General features: G+C 39.8%; 2 protein-coding genes across 3 annotated transcripts; one reads left to right on the top strand and one right to left on the bottom strand.

Annotated features, from left to right (window-relative positions):
* Window positions 1–2765: 2765 nt before the first annotated feature.
* LOC139816409 (serine protease inhibitor dipetalogastin-like) lies at window positions 2766–7124 on the bottom strand. 2 transcript variants are annotated; one of them, XM_071783895.1, is made up of 8 exons: window positions 6982–7124; window positions 6660–6836; window positions 6153–6296; window positions 5636–5788; window positions 4871–5035; window positions 4168–4365; window positions 3645–3806; window positions 2766–3062 (listed from the first exon to the last, which is right to left on the bottom strand). In XM_071783895.1, the coding sequence occupies exons 1-8, from the start codon at window positions 7028–7030 to the stop codon at window positions 3031–3033; spliced, it is 1080 nt and encodes a 359-aa protein (XP_071639996.1). In that variant the 5' UTR covers window positions 7031–7124; the 3' UTR covers window positions 2766–3030. The 2 variants fall into 2 exon arrangements, with proteins under 2 accessions (XP_071639996.1, XP_071639997.1); XM_071783896.1 differs by lacking the exon at window positions 4871–5035.
* A 1177-nt stretch (window positions 7125–8301) lies between these two features.
* On the top strand, window positions 8302–16212 carry Beta'cop (coatomer subunit beta'). Its single transcript, XM_071782742.1, has 8 exons — window positions 8302–8461; window positions 8977–9328; window positions 9415–10353; window positions 10424–10659; window positions 10747–11085; window positions 11172–11771; window positions 12362–12667; window positions 13912–16212. The coding sequence occupies exons 1-8, from the start codon at window positions 8459–8461 to the stop codon at window positions 13948–13950; spliced, it is 2814 nt and encodes a 937-aa protein (XP_071638843.1). The 5' UTR covers window positions 8302–8458; the 3' UTR covers window positions 13951–16212.
* Window positions 16213–20692: the final 4480 nt, after the last annotated feature.

Genomic DNA, 20692 nt, shown 5'->3' with positions numbered 1-20692 from the left:
TGTTTATTTTAATGTCGGATGTCAAAGCAGGTCCGTGCGCAGAGGAAACTATCCCCGGGGCATAGCATGAATTTTGCGCCTCCCCCCCTTGACGCCAGTACTCGGCCTCTTTCGTCTTTTCTTTTCGTACGACCCTGTGTCAAATTGACTGTGATTCCTCGCGCATAAACATATCCGAATTAGGTAAATTCAGTAAATCAAACTGTCATAGGCCAGTATTTATAGTCCGATCTTATTTCACGACCATCTTACGTAATGTCTTAGGATGCTAATACGGCTCTGTGATTGGTTCATAACATCTTAAGTACATTCTTGAAGGATGTCATGAACCAGTCACAGAGCCGTATCAGCATCTTAAGACATTACTTAAGATGGTCGTGAAATAAAATCGGACTATAAATACTTGAACGCGATAAAAACGTAATTATTTTTCTCTATTTTTTGAAGTTTATAAAGTCTTAAAAAGTAAATTAAGTTTTAAAGGCAGTCATTTGTATACGTTTATTGATAGACGTTTAGTTTGTATGTTATCGACATCAAGTATAGACGCGTTTTCATGAAATACGCAGAATATGGAATTTTTCTATCGATTATCGTCAGAATAAAGTTAAATCATGTGTCGTCAAAACTGCTCAGTTTTATCGAAGGATGCGTGAAAAGATTAATATCATATAATACTAAAATTCGTTGCTGTAAATTAAAACGATGATTTTTTTTAAAGTCTAGAAAAATTACTCGTATGTGCATTTGACACGAAACACGTGTCTCTTAATTACAGTTCGCTGTAAACACAAGTGTAATAAAACATTAATTAATTGGAAGTAATGGAACATATTAATTCTAGCATGACATTTATTTGTGCTGACAGAAATTGTTTGAAGAAAAATTCACCTTACAACATTATTGTGTCTCGTTGACGTAATACAAGCAAAATGATCCCGAGGAAAATTTTTGCAATGAGGGTTCTCATACCTGACCGCATTATGCGCACGAACGTTAAGATCGCAAAATCAGTAGGAAGAAAATAAAAATTATATCTGACTCATTGTGAAATTACAGCGTACAGAATTTTATTCTCAGTCATGCAACGTATATTCGCGTACATTTAGTTATTCGAGAAGTTACGATTTATCTATTATTCTTCACTTTAAACTTAGTTCTTAATATTGGCAAAGACATTTTTTATTTCTACAGTTATTTAAATAGGAAATATAGAAAATTAATAACAATTACATATTGATCGATATTTATCTAATAAAATAAGTATTTCAATATGTTTAATACAAGTAGAAAATTAATAATGTGAAAAATTGTTAATGACATGAAAATGACACATTTATACAAATAAACAAAATACATTATACAAATACATTATACATTATACAAAAAGAGAAAAATATTTTATATAAAGTAAAAATGAGTTTTATCTATAGCATTGAAAATTGCTAATATCAAGTAAAATTTTAATAAAAAAAACATTTTATTTCGGCAAATGTTTTATATTACAATATTATTTTAAAATAAGGCGACTTTTTTAAAATACCGTTATTAAATCTGAAGGTTTAGAATAAAACATATATAATTATTTCGTGTTCTTTTTGTATGAAATATAGACAGAAAAGTTTATGCAAAAATAGTAATCAAAATTTAGTTTCAAATTATTAAGATTATTTTAAGATATAACAAAAGAATGGTATTATAAATTGTCCATTGCTATTTACATTTTCAATATCAGAAGATGATTCTTCTTGATATATTTCATAACGCGTTATACATAGCGGATAAGAGATCGATATACTCTCACCAAATAAACCGGTAAGAATTTCTGTTAAAAGTAAGGTGAGCGTTATAAATTATTCACACGTCTTTATAATGTAACGCGCTATCGCTACTCATCGTTCGTTTTTTTCTTCCTCCGCCTGCATTTCGTCTTGCGCGGTATCTTTTACGGGACCGCGGCTATCGTTCAAAAAATAGCTCTGAAGACGACCTTAACCCTTTTAAAATAACATCTGTTTCTCCGTCTCACTCTATCTCTATTCGGAACGGCGGTTGCGTTACGTGGAAACACTGCACCGTTCAGATAAATTATAGATGACGTTCTACGAGATTACCTTGCATCATGCGCACATCCCGCAGGGATGACTGATCCGCATAGTCATTTGGGCTTAGCGAACCCGCCGACCCGAGCTCGATACATTGCGGACACCCACATGCATTTGCACGTCATATACACCTACATACACATCTTTGCGGGCGATAGTGCAATAAACTTTTAGGGGTAAATGGAAGCGAGGTACAATGTAATTTTTAAATAATATAATTGAGTAATAAGAAGAATGAAAGACAAACTCATATACGTTTGATACAATTGGAACGATCGAGACAGCGAGTGCTAAAGCTTATCTTTATTTATGTTCCTTAATTTAAAAAAAGGTCAAGCTCACCAGTATTCACAATTGAACAAACGAACAGTGTCCTCGGTGTATTTATGGTCTTATCGATTCTCTCTAACATTTGCCATGCACACGAGAGAGGTTTGAAAATTTAAAAAGGAATCGAGATGTAGTCGAGAGAATTAAATTTTCTATACTAGATTACATTTAAATTTTTCTTAACGTATAATATAACATAAGATTAACAGATTACTTAAGAAAAATTTTGTATCGCGTATTTATTATCAAATTACGCTCCAGTCAAAATCTTGGTTTTTTATAATAAGAATAAATATAGGAAAAATAAATATATATATTCCTAAAGAGCGATAAAATTAAAAGTTATTGATATTTTCTACATACCTATATATATATACATTGATATTTTCTGTTCTTAATATAGAGTCATTTTCTTATACAGTTCATGTTTCATGTAAAAGTCTTTCTATTTCTTACTTGTACATCGTTTGAACTTGGAGAAAGCTTTTGATTTTCCCACACATGATTCAGGTATTTTGACACTTTTCGGCCGTATAATAAATGTAACTTCTTCCACGCTTGATATTCTTCCGCATAAATCCTGACAATGTCTTCGTTAGCATGGACCATCGTGCCTGTAAGCAATATCTACAAAAAGGAGTACGTCTCGTTATTCAGCTTTGAATGTTCCATCAGTCTATCGATCGAGGAACACTTTTGTCTCGAGAGAAGTATAAACGATATCTCTCCTACATTCTCCACATCGTCGCGTTGCAACACTCGAGAATGCACGGGACATGATCTTAATCGACGTCGTCAACGTCGCATGCACACGAATATCACGATTTGTTCTATGACGTAATTTTGCACGCTCAATAGAATTTATCGCGCGAGATCGCTCCTTCCGCCGTTTGACGCGCGCGAGGCGTCACGGCGCCAGGACACTTTCGCGTACGTAACAAAGATGTAGCTCAGATAGCTCCGAAAATTGCTGTAAGATTGCGTTTTTCCTGTTATGTCGAAAATCCACGTCTGCACAACGAGACAAAACCGAAATTACCGCGAGGCGCGCGCGTAATTTTACGCGGCGTAAGCAAGTTAATGAGCGAAGAGGATCCCGAGTGAAAATATACCTTCGTTTGCGCGTGAACGCAAACGCGAGCATTACGATATGGCAGGAATTCGTCCGGGGATTTATCATAGACGCACTGTATGATTTACAAACCTCACCTTTTTCCGGGGAGCGTAATTTAGCGCACCACAGCGCCTCCGGGCTCACGTAGGACCTGCCGTCGGTGCCGCACACCGGCTGTCTGTGCTCCTCTTCCGGTACCGAACCGCAAGGATAGTCATCCGGTCCGGAACACGATCCGTGATGCCTCAGAAACACATCTGCGGGATGTGCATGATATCATTGTCCTCGTGTAATAATTCAAGTTTGTGAAAAATTAACGATGAGAAATGGAAAACGTAAATCTTGGAGTACAGCGATTTTGTTTCCTAAACTTTCGCTCGCACGAAAATCGTGAAAATTATACTATCGCTTCGTATACAAAAATTTTACCGAAATTGAAACAATCCTCGAATATTTTTTGAATAATTCGAGCATAATTGAAATGACTGGATTTTTCAAGAGATAATCAATGATGTATTTAAACAATTGAACCGACACACTTGGATGCGCTTGGAAATGGCAGTTTGTCCAGCGTCGAGTTCTTTTCTCTTTCCGTCTCTCTTACGATGCAAGACTCACATTTATCGTGACGAGTGTGGCATTGCAAGTGATGTATACTCTGATACGTGCGACCGTCGTTCCCGCAAACCTGGTCGTCCGCGGTGTAGACGTCGTTCACGTATTCGCCGTTTGGCAAAATTGTCGTATTCGTGTGCGCCTCAATGCAGGATTCGTGGCTGTGCGTGCCGCATTCCCCGTTAGAAATTACTGTTAAATCTGAATTAAAGAAAGTAAGCTACATATTCGCAGACTTTCTGCATCAAAAAGCAAACTACAACTACACTCCTCGAATTAAAAAATAAACGGTTCGCGGACTTTGAACTACTATTGAAGAATGAAGAAAAACATTAACAAACCATATAGCGTAAATAATTAAATAATTTTTGCATAAAAAAAATTATTTCTAATATTCTTTGACCAATAAATGAAAATTTCTATTAAAACGAGCAAAATCTGCTTACAATTAGTGAATTTTTGTATTGAATATTCGTCAATAAAAGTTACCCCAAATCTTGAACAAAATAAAAATAAATTTTTTGTCGTACAGATTGATTATGCTTAAATTAACTTACTATAATTTACAATTATATAAAATGAAATTTTATCAGTATTTTAACAATCATTTGGAGAAAATCGATTCGAAACTCACACAAGCATCCGTCAAGAAAATTTGTAAAAATTCTTTGTCGATACTTTTACAATAGAATATATTATTACGTACGTGGCTGATAACAAAGAAAGATAAAAGGATTTGGATAAGTGACTCCATCCGACGCGCAGACCGGATTCCACTCGTATCTCGATTTCGCGAGGTCACAAACCGCCGCGCCGTAAAGCTGATGGACAAATTCCACCCGGCAACCGCCGTCGTGAATAATTTGCAACGCTATAAGAAAAATAAAATAGATTCTGACGCTGTGTGCTTCAAGATTAATCAAACATACAATAAAATGCAATTCGCACACGATGTTTTTCAACGATTAATTCTTTGTGTGATTTTTGTATTTATAAATTTTAAATTTAGTTTTACAATTATCACTTTAGTTCTTATACTTTAAAGATGATCTCAGTGTCGCGTTTATTTTCATCGCGCATATTCTGATTAATTTCGTATATGATAAAATTACGGTACCTATATATTTCGCTACGATCGTCCCGTGCATTAATGAAGTTAATAGAAAATCGCGTTTGAATCCGCATGGCCGTCGCGGCGACGAGCAACTCGATTCGGATGTAAATCGTAATCCATCGTCCGCAGAGGGATAACCGGGTTGTGCCGACGAAACATTTAGTTCAAAGCGGGGACTCTAAATTAATTCAGCACCGTCGCGTCGCGAGACTTAAGAGAGCGCGAAGGTACCGGCGCGGCGCGGAGCGCGGCGGCCGCGGCGGGCGGAGGAGTTTGAGCGTTATTTCCGACTACTTGCCGGCAATTAGGCGAATCATAACTAAACGCTTCCGCGTAACTTTCGTCGTAATCCCTTACCGGGATTATATCGTTGCAGGCACTTGAGCTGCGCCGCGTTTGGATAAGTGAATCCGCTACTGGCGCAGACCGGATTCACCCCGTAATATTTGGTGCCGCCACGGTAACAGTCATCGTCCTGGGTGCACTCCGTCATCGGCACGACTGTCAAATCTGAAACGGATCACGAAAAAAAATTCAGATGTGCGGTGAACTCTTTGCAAAAAAAAATACGATCCATCGAAATATCAGTATATCTTTCGGATTTTTAAGAGAATCAAGGCTTCCTAAATTATCTATGTATAGCCAACAAGAAATGCAACATAATAAGGCCAACGGTGAAAGATATTTCTCTTGGTAAACAGAAATTTTTAATAAATTCAGGAAATTTTTGAAAAATACGGAAAAAGAACGTTACGACGCAGATTAAAGTTAGCGTCCGAACTTTGTCAGCTTTAATTTAACAGTAACATGAAATAAATACAAATATTAAATATACGTGTGAAAAACGAGACGATTAATATCGCCAGGTACTTACTTCTCGATTGCCTCTGACGAACGCATAGCAGAGATTGCGTATTAGTGTAAATCTTGTGATCTGAGCCGCAAACTGGCTCATAATACAGATTGACGCTACAATATTCTTCGTTCTCCAAGCACGGACCGGCATGCAACGTGGTAACTGTAAAGAATTTTACCTTATTATTAGAAAAAATGTCGAACAGTATTTTTTACTCATGCAAACCTCTTTGCAAGACTTGCATTATGTATTTTTAATTCATCAACATCTCATTATCGTTTCAAAAGACAACGTGATTAATATTGTTTAACGCGTTACTATCATGTCGTTAATTTCTGTCAATATATGAAAATTAATACATTTTAAGAAATTAATGACTTTGCTTTTGATTAACGCATAATGTATTATATGTATATTTGTGGAGCACGACTTATATTAACATCTCATTGTAAGTCAAGAATTATGATATAATTTTAAAGGTATCGTCAGTAATTTTTTCTAATTGAAAAAGAAAGATTAACTTACCGGTTTCGCGGCTGTGATGATTTTTACAATCTAAGTAAAGACTATTAGCATACGTCACACCGTCGTCGCCGCATATCGGACCGCCGTATATATCCGGTTTGTCGAAAATCGTACAGTTCTGATATAATGCCATCTTGTCGTCCAAGTTAAGCGCAAGTCCCACTCTATCGTGCATCCCTGTAAGATTTTTAGTTTTTTTTTCTGCAAATTGTTTCGTATCTTTTTCGTATTTTTTCGGAGAGAAATATATATCTGTGCATGAGATCAATTAATAAAATTCGAATTAAACTCGGCGAAGAGATATCAATGAAATTTGAGTTACCGGCAAAAAGAAGAGGAAGAAGAACGTAGCGCGCAAGTGAAAACGACATTATATGCTGCGAGTGCAGATTGCAGTTTCGAACGTTGAAGAAGCCGTCGCAACTATGTCCGCTCGTGCACCTGCTGCGCCGCTTTTATTTTTTTCCTCTCGATTGGATATATTGTTACGCATTCCTCTCCCGTCGTAATAATCAGGGAAATTCAATATCGAAAACGTGTCACTGCCAGGCAACGCTAGCGAAATCAATCGTAACAATGCGTCATTATTGATCCTCCGCCGCCAATTTGTCCACGTTGATTTAAACGTGATCTGTCATGTAAATTAATAATTTGTCGCGTAAAAACACGTCATGAATAAACGTGTTTTGCGTAATACGTCTGTTATCGGCGAATTAGTCAGCGTCCAAAAACGTGACGCATAATGGCAAAGGAAGTAAAGATGGAACAGAACGGAAAGCAATGAAAAGAGAACGGGAGAAAGAGAGAGAACTTATTCTTAATAATATTTTATAATTATTTGTTAATATTATCATGCGGATATTGTATAATTACAACAAAATTTTAATAAAGCTATAGTTCCATTTATATTGTAACTTTCCCATTTCGTACATGGAAACAAAAAGAACAGAAGACCAAAACATAAAGATGAAAATAAACAGACGCGACGTGATGGAATGTCGCGGTCTATTAGGCCTTGCACAGTAGAGCGTATATTAGGAATAAGAATAAATATGAAATATTATATAAGATATATAAATATAGGAATATTCCCGTAATAAATATTAAACGTTAGACTATGTTAATGTAAAAATATTTCTATATTTATTTCTTATATTTCATTCTTTTCCATTTCGCGTTACGTTTAATTACATTATTTCTAATTCTGATTCCTAATATTTAACATTTATTCTTATTCCTGATATATGTATGCTCTCTTCTGCCTTAGTTTGAAGATTTTTTTGCTAATTATTTTTTTAGGTGTTGCTGTGGCATAATCTACATTATCGACAAATAAATATCTACGTTATCAACAGATGATTGCAACAGATAATTATCTGCATTACCAATACAAGAATAATCAATTATCCATCGAGTGCAATATTATCTGCTGAGCGAGTCTTCTTTTCAATGCACACTCGCATGATCTAACTATTCTAAATATCAAAAGTATTACTTTCTTTAGGGCAAACTTGACGTTCACCCTCTATACCAACGAGATATACAATTAATAATTATCTTTAATAATGTTTTGTCGATAATTGCAGACAGTTCGAGATCACGCGCTCAAACGATATCGCGCAGAATTTGGATGGGTAACGTCATTCGCCGTGCGCGGGCGCCATTTTCGCTCGTGGCACAAGCCACGTCTCAACTTCATGGCAGGAGTATCGTGTATGGGGCTCCGTTAATACAAGCACGGCGATAATTTCGATACCTGCGATACGCGGTGGACGCGGCGAATAATCAACGGCAACAAGATGGTACGTAGAGAAACGGTAACGATGCGGCAATGCGAGGAGAGGGCGAGTCAGCAGCTCGCAACAATACTCGGAGTAACACTACTCGTGCGCTCGACGCGTTGACATTTGTTCTCGAGACACGTCAAAACATCTCTCAAAACCGCTCCCTTCTCAGGATGACGAAAAATTTATTTGCGTAGCGTAACCAGCTTCTTCGCGCGAAAAGCGTCTCGTTTATTTTCCGCGCGAATTCCCCGAGAGGAAAATTAAATTTAACACGAACCTCAAACGTAACGTTTGACTTGAAAAACCACTGTAGAATGACAATCTTGATGGCACGGCAAATTAAAAAAAAAAAGCATACAATATGGATCTCGTCGCGCAACAAATTGTATGGGTTTAATTCTATTAGTTCAGAGTTTATCTTTTTTGTCCCTCCAACGTGGAGTAAAGGAGATATAAGCTCTGAACTGGCGCAGGCACTTCAGCAATAAAAAAAAAAACAGACCCTAAATCCAAGGATTCTCTTCCCTTAGCCTCTAAGATTAGACATCAAGCGGAAGCTGACGGCCAGGTCGGACAGAGTGAAGAGCGTGGATCTTCACCCGACCGAGCCGTGGATGCTGTGCTCGCTGTATCAGGGCAACGTCAACATCTGGAACCACGAGACGCAGACTCTGGTGAAGACGTTCGAGGTGTGCGATCTGCCGGTAAGGACGGCCAAGTTCGTGCCGCGCAAGAACTGGGTCATCACCGGCTCCGACGACATGCAGATCAGAGTGTTCAATTACAACACTTTGGAGCGCGTTCATTCGTTTGAGGCTCACAGCGATTACGTCAGATGTATAGCCGTACATCCGACACAGCCGTTCATACTAACGAGCAGTGGTAAGTTAGACGACAATCCCGTTTGTCCGTCAAGCTTATGCTTATTCCTATAATTTATATACAATATCAATGTTTCTCTTATGTAGATGATATGTGGATAAAATTGTGGAACTGGGAAAAGTCCTGGATCTGCCAGCAAGTATTCGAGGGTCACACTCACTACGTCATGCAGATCGTATTTAATCCGAAGGACAACAACACTTTCGCCAGCGCGTCTCTGGACAGAACTGTCAAAGTGTGGCAGCTCGGCTCGCCCACAGCTAATTTTACCTTGGAGGGTCACGAGAAGGGTGTCAATTGCGTAGACTATTACCACGGTGGCGACAAGCCGTATCTGATATCGGGTGCCGACGACAGATACGTCAAGATATGGGATTATCAGAATAAGACCTGCGTACAGACACTGGAGGGCCACACGCAGAACATCTCCGCCGTGTGTTTCCATCCGGAATTGCCGATCGTTCTCACGGCCTCGGAGGACGGTACCGTCAGAATATGGCACGCGGGAACGTACAGATTGGAGTCCTCCCTCAACTACGGTTTCGAGAGAGTGTGGACCATAGCGTGCATGCGAGGCTCGAACAACGTTGCCATTGGGTACGACGAGGGTAGCGTTATGGTAAAAGTCGGCCGTGAAGAACCGGCCGTTTCGATGGATTCGCTTGGCGGAAAGATCGTGTGGGCACGTCACAGCGAGATCCAGCAGGTGAACTTAAAGGCGTTGGGCGAGGAGGCGCAGGACGGAGAGCGGCTGCCGTTGGCTGTCAAAGATATGGGCGCCTGCGAGATATATCCGCAGACCATACAGCACAATCCGAATGGTCGATTCCTGGTGGTCTGCGGCGATGGGGAGTACATTATATACACGTCAATGGCACTGAGAAACAAGGCGTTCGGACAGGCGTCGGAATTCGTGTGGGCGGCGGACTCGAGCCAATACGCAGTGAGGGAGAGCAACACGACGGTGAAGGTGTTCAAGAACTTCAAGGAGAAGAAAAGCTTCAAGCCAGATTTCGGAGCGGATGGTACGACACATCTTTTATCTCTCCGTCTCTTCGTGCCGACTTGACTCCTATATATCGTTGTCGCTTGCAGGAATTTTTGGTGGATTTTTACTCGGCGTATCGTCCGGATCTGGGCTCTCCTTCTTTGACTGGGACACGTTAAAGTTGATCCGTCGCATAGATATACAACCTACGCATGTGTATTGGGCAGAGAATGCCTCGTTGGTGGCATTAGCTACGTCAGATCAATATTTTATACTGAAATATCAGGCGGATGTTGTCGGTAATGCCACAGAAAACGCTGAGGACATTGAAAATGCATTTGAGGTACGCTTGTATGCTTAATTGCTTTAGCAAGCTTTTGTGTATTTTTTATCTTCCAGTTTTAAGTAATGTTTTAAATAATATTTTTAGATGGTAGCGGAGATGAGCGAAGTGGTGAAAACCGGCTTATGGGTCGGCGACTGTTTCATCTATACTAACAGCGTCAATCGCGTTAATTACTTCGTCGGCGGCGAAGTGGTCACTGTCTCTCATCTGGACAGACCGATGTATCTGCTGGGATATGTACCGAGAGACAATAGATTATACCTTTGCGATAAGGAACTGTCTGTCGTATCGTACGCCTTGCTCCTATCGGTGCTAGAATATCAGACTGCGGTTATGCGAAAAGATTTTGAAACTGCCAATAGAGTATTGCCGACGGTCCCGAAGGAACATCGAACGCGAGTGGCTCACTTCTTAGAAAAACAGGTGTGTAATTTAGTGCGATATATGTATATTGTTGCATTAATTATGATTTATTGAAAACTGTTTTTATCTTTGTCTTCATCTTACAGGGTTTCAAAGAACAAGCTCTAGCGGTATCGACGGATCCCGAGCACAGATTCGAGCTAGCGCTTGCACTAGGAAATCTCGAAACCGCGCATACTCTCGCCAAGGAAGCGAACAGCCAGCAGAAATGGCGGCAATTAGCGTCCCTCGCCACGCAAAAGGGAAAACTCTGTTTGGCGCAAGAATGCCTGCACCAAGCGCAAGACTTCGGTGGCCTATTGTTGCTAGCTACCAGCACGGGAAACGCGGATATGATACAGAAGCTTGGCGCGGTAGCGGACGAAACGGGAAAGAACAATATTTCCTTCTTGTCGAACTTCATATTGGGCGACGTGGACAAGTGTCTTGACATCCTAATCAAGACGGACAGAATTCCCGAGGCCGCGTTCTTCGCCAGGACATACGCGCCCAGTAAAATCTCCTCTATCATCAAATTGTGGAAGGAGAAACTGTCGGCGGTGAGCGAGAAAGCCGGACAGAGTTTGGCGGATCCCGAGCAGTACGAGAATCTTTTCCCCGGATACAGAGAAGCCCTGAAGGTGGAAAAATTCTTGCGGGAAGAAAGCAAGAGAAAGATTCCAGCTTCTGCATTTCCTACCGTTACGGTACGATCGTATTATTTATAAATACTAACGATATTAACGTATCATTGATAAGAATCAAATATTAGAATCTCAGTTATCGAAATGGATCTCGAAATGAAATGTCGAGATACGCGATTAGTAGCGCGTTAAGCCGATTGATCGAAAAACAATAAACTGTGATCGCATTAATACGACGCAAATCGTCTCGCTGAGACGAATCTGGTACTCGTCTCAATCTCGAGCGACAGGTATAATAACAACAAAAGCGCCGTGAAGGAGTTGAATAATATTTTTATAGAGGTACTCATAATCACGTGATAAAATCGGGTCACGCTCGTTACTGATAATAAAAAAAAATCTTGCGTCCCCGCATCTTTGTTATCGCGTAGTTACAGCTCGAGAGAACTATATAAAATCGATCTCGCGCTTGCCGATAAATCTTGCGTTTCGCCGACAAAGCTATCCGCCGTGTCATTACGAAACAAAGATAATTAATAATCACATAAAATATTTTAAAGAATATAATATATATTTGCGTATACGTATTATTATTACGTATAGATGCGTTACAAAGAAATTGTATGACTAAACATGTTGTATTAATTTTATAGTCTAATGTCGAGCGGAATCCGTTGGAGGAGATGTTGGCCGCCGAGCAGTCGGGCGCATTTCAATATCAGGGCATTCACAGCATCTCCGAGCTCGAGGAGAAGCCGACTGAAGCGATGGTCGACAGATTACAAGATCTTTCAATATCCGGAATAAAGGATTTTCTAAGTAAAGCAACCACGTCCACCGTGAAGCCAGAAGTACCTGAGAAAGCAACGACGAAGCTCGCGAGTAGTGCCAGGCCTCTCACGATGGACGACGACGATCTAGACATCGATCTGGAGATCGACGATAATATCGATACTACAGTGAGTGTGGTATATTATTTGTAATATTTCTAAAATAGTTCTTGATGCGTTAACTCTGCCTCCGTTCTCTAAATATGTCTCGTTTCTTCTTGTTCCGTTTGTTTCGAAGGACATACATTTTACAATTAGAAGCATTTTGAATGTTTTACAATTAAAAATAATCGTTTTACCTTAAACCGATAATCTATGTACAAAACTTGTAATATAAGCATCAAACCTCGCAATCGTAAGATCGTTGAAGATAAGCCAAAAGCGAGAAAGGCGCGAACAAATAAGAGTTGGAGGGCGTACAATTAGGCGACGGTTTAATACTCTTAAATATGGACGTAACTTTAGACGGGTATAGCATTACGAAAACACGTCAAGAAAGGGGCTGCATGACGTACCTACATACCATATACATGCATAAATCCCATGCACGTGCAGAATACACCGAAATGCACGTCTTATTTACATAACTCCAATATATGTATTATGTATCATGGAGCAATATACGTGTAACGCGATTAATGCGTCGCTAAAAAGCAATAAATCGTGGTGCAAATAATGAAAATGTAAATGACAGTAATGCAAAAAATGGCGAAACAGTTTAATCTACTTAGCAAAACATCCCAGTCTATTTAGGTGATTTCGTATTAACGACGCTGTGAAATTAATGCATATATTTTTTGCAAATTAACTCACTCTCCCGAGAAGAATTTATATACATATTTAGATTTATACAAACCTCATCTATATCAAAATGTATCTGTATCTGTGTGCATACATGTTCATTGCGAAAATCGGCGACAGATCATTAAGCCCGGTCCCGGTGTAACTGATACGAGCGCAGGGAGAACAGTGGTACGCACTCTCTTTCTCTTTTTCTCTGCGAGCTTTTGCGAAAGGCCTCGGGGGCTTGTTTGCTGCGAGGCAGTCACGCCGCATTTTGTTTACAGACTTGTTGCCATAACACACGACTCCCGAGTCGAACCGTACCCCTCCTACTATAAGGTTCCGACCATTACTACGTTTTGTCACGCTCTGCTTCCTTTTTTCCATTCACTCGATGGTGCATTTAGGAATACCTGCGTTTCGATATTTCTCGCTTTTATGATTTTAAGGGAGAGAGAGGGAGAGAGAGAATGTAAAATTCAAATTATTTTTTAATTATTTTGTAAACGCAATGATTATACATATCCCGTAGCAGTTTGCTTGAGTATTGGGGAACGTTTGTAAAATAACTGAATTATTTTCTGTTCCAGGGTGTCAATCTCGATGATGATCTCCTCGAAGAAGATTAACCGTTGAAGCAGGAGCTGAATGGCGTACATCCATCGTACTTTCATTCTCCTTCTGTTATCAGTCATTCCCCAAGAAAAGAAGAAAACGATGAGAGTCGTTTAGACTCGAGTATTAAGATTATAAAATTTATCCCTGTGCGCAAGTATGTTTGTATCACTGCATGAATTAACAAAGGTAACGCAGCGCGTATTTTCCGGTTGGCATTAGCGAATGATTAAAAGTTAAATATATTGTTAATATAACGGGAAGTATAATATGTGCTCCTATATTTCTCGTACTTATCTCCGTTTTATTGCGAACGTTTTTCCGTTTCCTTGTTCCTAAACGCAAAACAGTAAAAGCATTTTATTTCTTTTATTTATTGAAACGCATAGTATAGCGTATTTCTAAGAATGAGCAGATAAAAAAATATTTATTAGCAATGATTTCTTGACGCCAATCAGTCCAGTTATACGTCTAAGTTTCAGGGTTTTTTTTTAAATTAAATTTTGAAGACAAATAAGTGACGCGATATTATTTTTTGTTTAGTTTGAAGCGGATTTCAAGCGGAGTTTTAATTTAGAGCTTATTAATAGATGGATAAAGCACAAATATCCAATTTGTTTTGAGAAGTGACGAATGTCGGACGATGAACTCTTTCATTCGCGCGAAAGGGATCCTAAATTTGCCGAGAAACAAGCGCCGTGCATTTCCAACTTTGGACATCAGCTGCGCGTATTCGTCACGTTGCATTTTCCTTCGGGATTTTCGGGCCGGCCGGGAGTGCGTGCGTAAAAGCCGGAGTCGAATCGATACACTCGTACGTGTCACAAGGTGCCGGGGGGAAAAACAAAGAGGCGCAGTTAGCACGAGCCGTACGTGCCCGGCCGTGCACTCACGAAAGAGGGAACGGGCGTGCGTGTTGAGGCAAAATATACTCGTTATTAACGCCAACAGGAAAAGGAGGTGCGAAGAGTTAAACTTATCTGAGTAACCGAGGAAATAGCGCAATTTTTTTTCATATAGAGAGATTAAACACGATGTTAATGTATCGTAATTTTTTTTTTTTTTTTATTTGACTGCGCAATATTGTTCTTCACGCGCGTTCTTATTTGCATGTTTCAAATAGACCTACATGTTTGCCGGTAAGCAACATCCCCCTCATATGTAAAATACAAAATCAATGTAGCGTAATTATAATATAATTATTTTAAAACATCGATGTTAAAATATTAACGTCGTAATTAATTAAAATGTCGACGTCGCTGAATGTAAAGTAAACATCTAACGCAAGCGTGCGTGATTACTCCGCCGATATCCGGAACGTTTCTATACGTGGTACGGGACGCGAATTTAAAGCGCGACGCGTTGTTTTAATAACGTGTGCACCGATCAAAACGATAATTCTCCCATTCCGGCCGATGTCGGATCGGAGTGCGTCAGCCGTCGGCGCGAAGGTACGGTTTTTTTACGCGCTGAAACGCACTCGTTGCAGATCCTCGGCGGAACGACGACGCTGAGGTCGGCGTTCTCGAATTCGAGCCTCGCTCGCCCGATCGCAAAAACGCACGAATAAGCTCCCCGGGTTTGTCGCATGCACGCCATGCACGCGCATATTGCAACTCGGGTTTCCGACCGGTGGAACGACAATGAGAGAAAGAGCCGCAATAGATCGGGCGAATTATCGCGCTTATGACGATATCATGGATTATTGCGTGCGAATATATCTGTCGCAGCAATTTCGTGTAATTAGCTTTTTTTCGCAAAATTCCTAGAGAATCCACAAAAAACCGTGATATTGTGTGGTATGAATAAAATTACACCATTAAAAATAAAAATTACACAATTTTACTAGTGATTTAGCAAAATTCTATAGGTTCTGTTAGTGAAATTGTGAGCAAAAATGTTTATTAATCTGTATTTATAAATATAAATATAATTATATAACGTTATATTTATAATTTTTATTCATTCCACAATATCCCGGTTTTTTGTGGATTCCTTAGAGATCTTGTAACGAATTACACGAAATTCCTGCGACATATCCATTTGGCGTTTCGCGAGAATAATAATAATCTTTGTTACAATGCACAAAAATTTGAGACCAACAAGTCTCATAACTACGAAAGACATGAAGAAATGAGAAAGAATTGCTCCTCGCTGATCTTTTTTTTTGCTCGTACATAAAAACAATTTTTATTACGATCCTTGGACGCGCGTGTTCACATTCTTAAATATTGTACATATAAAATAGAAAATAAAATGAAATTTTCTAATATTAATATTATTAGATACTATATATGTCCATAATTTAGATATCAACAGATCTTCTCAGGTTGTTGACAAAATAAAATAAAATTTTATAATAGATATTAATGTTATTAGAGCTAGAGAGACTAACATATATCCATAATTTACAATTAGATATCAATAAACATTGATCTTCTACGGTTGCTGATAAAAAGAGACACACGTCGCATAAACCACGTTTATATATAATTCAATATCAAAGTAGTTATATCAAGAAAAATGATATTATGATCTTTGAAACGTGTCCGGCGCCAGGATTACTCATAAAATTATCACGTTCGGATGTTGTCCACGTTAACAAGTCGCGCGATCACAAACTAATCGAAGCACGATTTGCAACTTCTTCGACTGACATTCACGATGCACGGCCGTCTGTTTTCTCACCGATGCCAAAACGCGTCGCGGACAGAGTCAATCTGTCAGCTCCATTACGCTTTGCCATTACTCTCGTGCAACATTTATTTCGCATCCGTGTCCACGCGTCGTAGAGCTTCTCTACATTTTAACGTAATGCGCGTTTACGACGAAATTTTCTCGTGTACGCGACGCAGCGCTTCCCGTAAAATGGATCGAGTTATCGAACAGGAACAATTCCGCGCGGGCGTTCATTTTTTAAGCGGGCGTTTTTCCTCAACCCCTGACAAATCGCGGAACGAAAATACGCGGCTGTTCGCCGCGCGTTTACGTTAAAGGAGCAGAAAACGTAAGCTACCGATAGAGAGAGACGGGATGCGGGATACGAGACGGGAGATCCGCGATAATCCGCTCATCTACCAGCACGCGGACCTCGCGGCTCGCGGCCGGCCTCGTCGTCGGTGGGCGAACGGAGAGGTCGGAGAAACAAGAGCAGGTAGACGACGAGCGAGAGAGAGAGAGAGGGGGTGAGGGAGGGAACAGGGGGACACGAAGATGCAGAAGAAGAAAAAGATAGCTCGGCCGTACTCGAAAATAGAAACAGCCGCGTTGACACTCCGCTACAAATTGTCCGCGTCATGACGCCGTGCCGCCGCCGCCGCCGCGCTTTAAGAGCCACGCGTCTCTCGCCGTGGTTTCTGCTTCTCGCACACGGAAGAAAAAAAGCCGCTGACCGGAAAGATGATGCCTGAAAGAGGAGGAAGGGGATGGGAAGAGCAGAGCGATCGATAAATCTCCTTTTCCTCTCGCGAGACGCTTCCGCGTCCGATCTCTCTTGATCTCCCTAACGGCTGGTCTATTTTCATCGCTACGCGCGACACAACAGCGTAACGCGCCGTCCGATAGTCTGCTAGGTCAACGATTGTTTTAATTTATTTCACTTCGTTCGATTATTTACTCTCTACCTTTTTTTACTTGTTTGTGCGATTTACATAATCCTAAAGGAACACATTTTACTCGCGGAACGAACGTGGTTGATGGATAATTAGCTCGCTCTTAGGCGGCGAGACGCGGAGGAATTCGTGTTTCTCGACGCTAGTTCTCTTCGAGTTCTCTCTGTCGAGCCATCGGGGAATTCATGACCCCGCTTTTCTACGGGGAGGATCACCATAAATCGGTCGGGCGATACCCGACACACTCTCGGCTGCTCGTTTGACCGATTTTCTTTTTTCCGCGACGCTCAATTAAATCCACTTTTAACGACTGTGCTCACCGGTGCATTAACGGTGCCTGCAGTGTTTAAACTTCTGTTGCTATAATCGAATTAGGACGAAGCGAGAAAAATCCACGCGTGTATCGAAAATAGATTTTTTATCGTTCGATCTTTTTCTGTTGGAAAATAGGAAATTACTTCGATCTTTCTTCGGCATGGAATTGTCCCGAGAGAAATGCAGCCTCACGTCCAGCAAAACTGATTTCCTGATTTGCCGGTCCGAAATAAAATAATAAGATAATCGCTATTAACACCTCGATTCGTAAAAAGAAAAATAATAACTTGAAGGTAACAATGAATTCTTGCTATCTGTCGTTCGTTTAACGCTAAGTTTTATTTATTTATTTAACACGATTACGTTCGAATATGAGTACGCGAACAGAGTATAGATAAACGAATAAGTTTTTTTAAAAAGATAATTTCTTAATTAAGAGGAATTCAACACTAATCTATTCTGCGAAATTATCAGTTATAATTAATTCTCTTTCACCGATTAATTTTACTCTCTCAATCAAAAAAAAAAAAAAAAGATTCCTTCTCTTTTATCATTTTTTTCCTACATAGTTACGAACGCAACAAATTTCGCGCATCATTTCGGCTCGCGATTGACCGTAAAGGCACGTAACAAAGTTTTAGTTTTAATCATAAAGCCGTAAGAAAATAGACCAATCACAGTCGATTATTCTTCAAGCGCGAGAAGAATAATCGACTGTGATTGGTCTATTTTCTTACGGCCTTACGATTACAACTAAAACATTGTTACGTGCAATGGCCTTAAAATTGACTAAAACGCGAAAAATCCTTCTTTTTCATCTCAGAAGAGAGTATACACAGGAGCTACACGATGCACACAGGCAGCATCCCGTGAAGCTGCTAATAGTCGCCTAAACGATCGTCCTCCGCCGTCGCTATATGTCACGATGTCACCGCCGCCCTCCACTTACACGCATCGCCACGCATGCACGACGCACGTGCGTGTGAATCCCGTGCGTTCCTCCCCCGAGCGCCTCTGGCACGCGAGGTCGTCGCGTACTCCCTTTCCTTACGTCCGTTCCGGACCGAACCGCGCGAATTCATCCGGGTAATAAAAGCACGCCCGAGATCGCAAGAAACGTTCACATATTCGCGACAAATAAAGACGTGATCCTCGAAATGAGGGTTTCTACACAGAGAACATTGTTCCTAAATTTTCTTCGATTTTCTCTCCTTTTTTAAATAATTAAAGCTCGCTTTTGGACTATCTCTAATTCCCGTGAGATTTTAAAATCGAAATCTTATGTAATTTGATATGACGTGTATTTTAATGAGTATGTACATTCTAATCCTAATTTATACTTACTAATTCTTCAAATGTTTTTTGTATTACGCGACACGTAAAACCATGAATAAAATTTCATCCTGAATTCTGACGCAAACAACGAATCGTACAATGTTGAAACAAACGTAGAGTTCTTCGTAGATACGGAATAATTTCACTAAACTAAACGTTTGATTTGTCAAGTAACCAATTAAGATTACTTTGAGCAACTTTTGAGTAAAGATTGTTTAAATACTCATCAGTAATAAACAGGATTGATTTCCCCAGAGATCGCTCGTTACTCATACGCATTTTACGAGCAACGAAACGCGACTCAAAGTTGCGTACAGCTGCTGCGCGTCATTCAACGAACGTTCTTTCTCCCGCTCGTTGTTCGGATCCGGATACGGCTTATCTCGGATTCCCAAAATCCTTTCGGTGATAAGACAATGAATCGCGAACTTCCGTCGTAGTACTTAGCAATGTAATATAAAATAATAATTGTTATAATAATATAAAATAATATTTTAATAACATAAAATAAATAAGCTTAACAATTTAATCCGCTGAGAGTGCTTCATCGAATCTTTGTGTGATTGATTAATTTTACAAAATTATTAATTAAATTACTATAATTATTAATTAAGTTTAGCCAAGCTGTTGGGATGTTGGAACACCAAAACGCACGTGCACGCGCAACATAGCTGACTCGTGTGATAATTGACTTTTTATTATACGCTTTAGTATCGCGCTCTGTAGTACATAATGCGTAGCTAGCCGAGTCCGCTATCGTGTCTGTTTGGATAAAATGGATCTGATGTTTACGTTGAGCGTGTCAAACTGCGTCATGTAAAGCATTCGTTTCTGAGAGACAAAGGGAATTCGAGGGATTTATACGGGAGTTCGAAGAAGGATGAAATGATGCCTCCTCGAATTTCGATTCTCTCTCCTAAATCGGATAACGGGCACGAACTTGAAAAAAATATCAAGTTATTAAAAAAAATCTAATCAGCAAAGAAGAACTGGCGCTCATTGATATTCCGAGAATCGCGATTCCAGGAAGTCCTACGACGATCAGGGAAGTATTAGTATAGGCATCAAGAAATGTGGTTAGGTGCAAATAAGAATCTCATTGCGCGTTTCCAGAAAAATTCCAACTTTATTATCCTTCTTCGTACACATTACGATCAAGACTGGCCTAAAAAGGAGTGCGAGCAAGTTAGCAAACGTAGATATAAAAACGTAAAAACAACAGTATATAATCCATACCTTTCCAAATAAACGAGCTCTTACTTTTAAATAGGACTTCATTTTGCCGGAAGAGGATATATACGAATATACATTACGTCTAAAGCCTCGTGTCCACGATGCTAGAAATCGGAGATCTCGGACGGAAAAAGAATTGACCAATCGCATTGTTCAAATGTGATTGCTTAATTCTTTCTCCGTCCGAGATCTCGGAGCGATTTACATTCCACCTTCGGTTCATCTTCGTATACGACGTCATTCTTCGACGTCGAAGACTCGC

Source organism: Temnothorax longispinosus, chromosome 7 (genome assembly GCF_030848805.1).
Source record: "Temnothorax longispinosus isolate EJ_2023e chromosome 7, Tlon_JGU_v1, whole genome shotgun sequence".
Classification (NCBI taxonomy): Eukaryota; Metazoa; Arthropoda; class Insecta; order Hymenoptera; family Formicidae; genus Temnothorax; species Temnothorax longispinosus.
Note: the sequence above shows the minus strand (reverse complement) of the source record. Positions and strands in the feature narration are given on the sequence as shown.

What these genes read in the sequence shown, in the direction of transcription:
- LOC139816409 (XM_071783895.1), bottom strand. Translation starts at nt 7,030, where the DNA reads ATGTCGTTTTCACTTGCGCGCTACGTTCTTCTTCCTCTTCTTTTTGCC. An exon ending in CCTGCAACGATATAATCCCG is followed by an intron (nt 5,036 to 5,635) that starts GTAAGGGATTAC and finishes TTTTTCTTATAG; the next exon opens with CGTTGCAAATTATTCACGAC. An exon ending in CCACACTCGTCACGATAAAT is followed by an intron (nt 3,807 to 4,167) that starts GTGAGTCTTGCA and finishes CACATCCCGCAG; the next exon opens with ATGTGTTTCTGAGGCATCAC.
- Beta'cop (XM_071782742.1), top strand. An exon ending in GTTCATACTAACGAGCAGTG is followed by an intron (nt 9,329 to 9,414) that starts GTAAGTTAGACG and finishes TCTCTTATGTAG; the next exon opens with ATGATATGTGGATAAAATTG. An exon ending in CTGCATTTCCTACCGTTACG is followed by an intron (nt 11,772 to 12,361) that starts GTACGATCGTAT and finishes TTAATTTTATAG; the next exon opens with TCTAATGTCGAGCGGAATCC.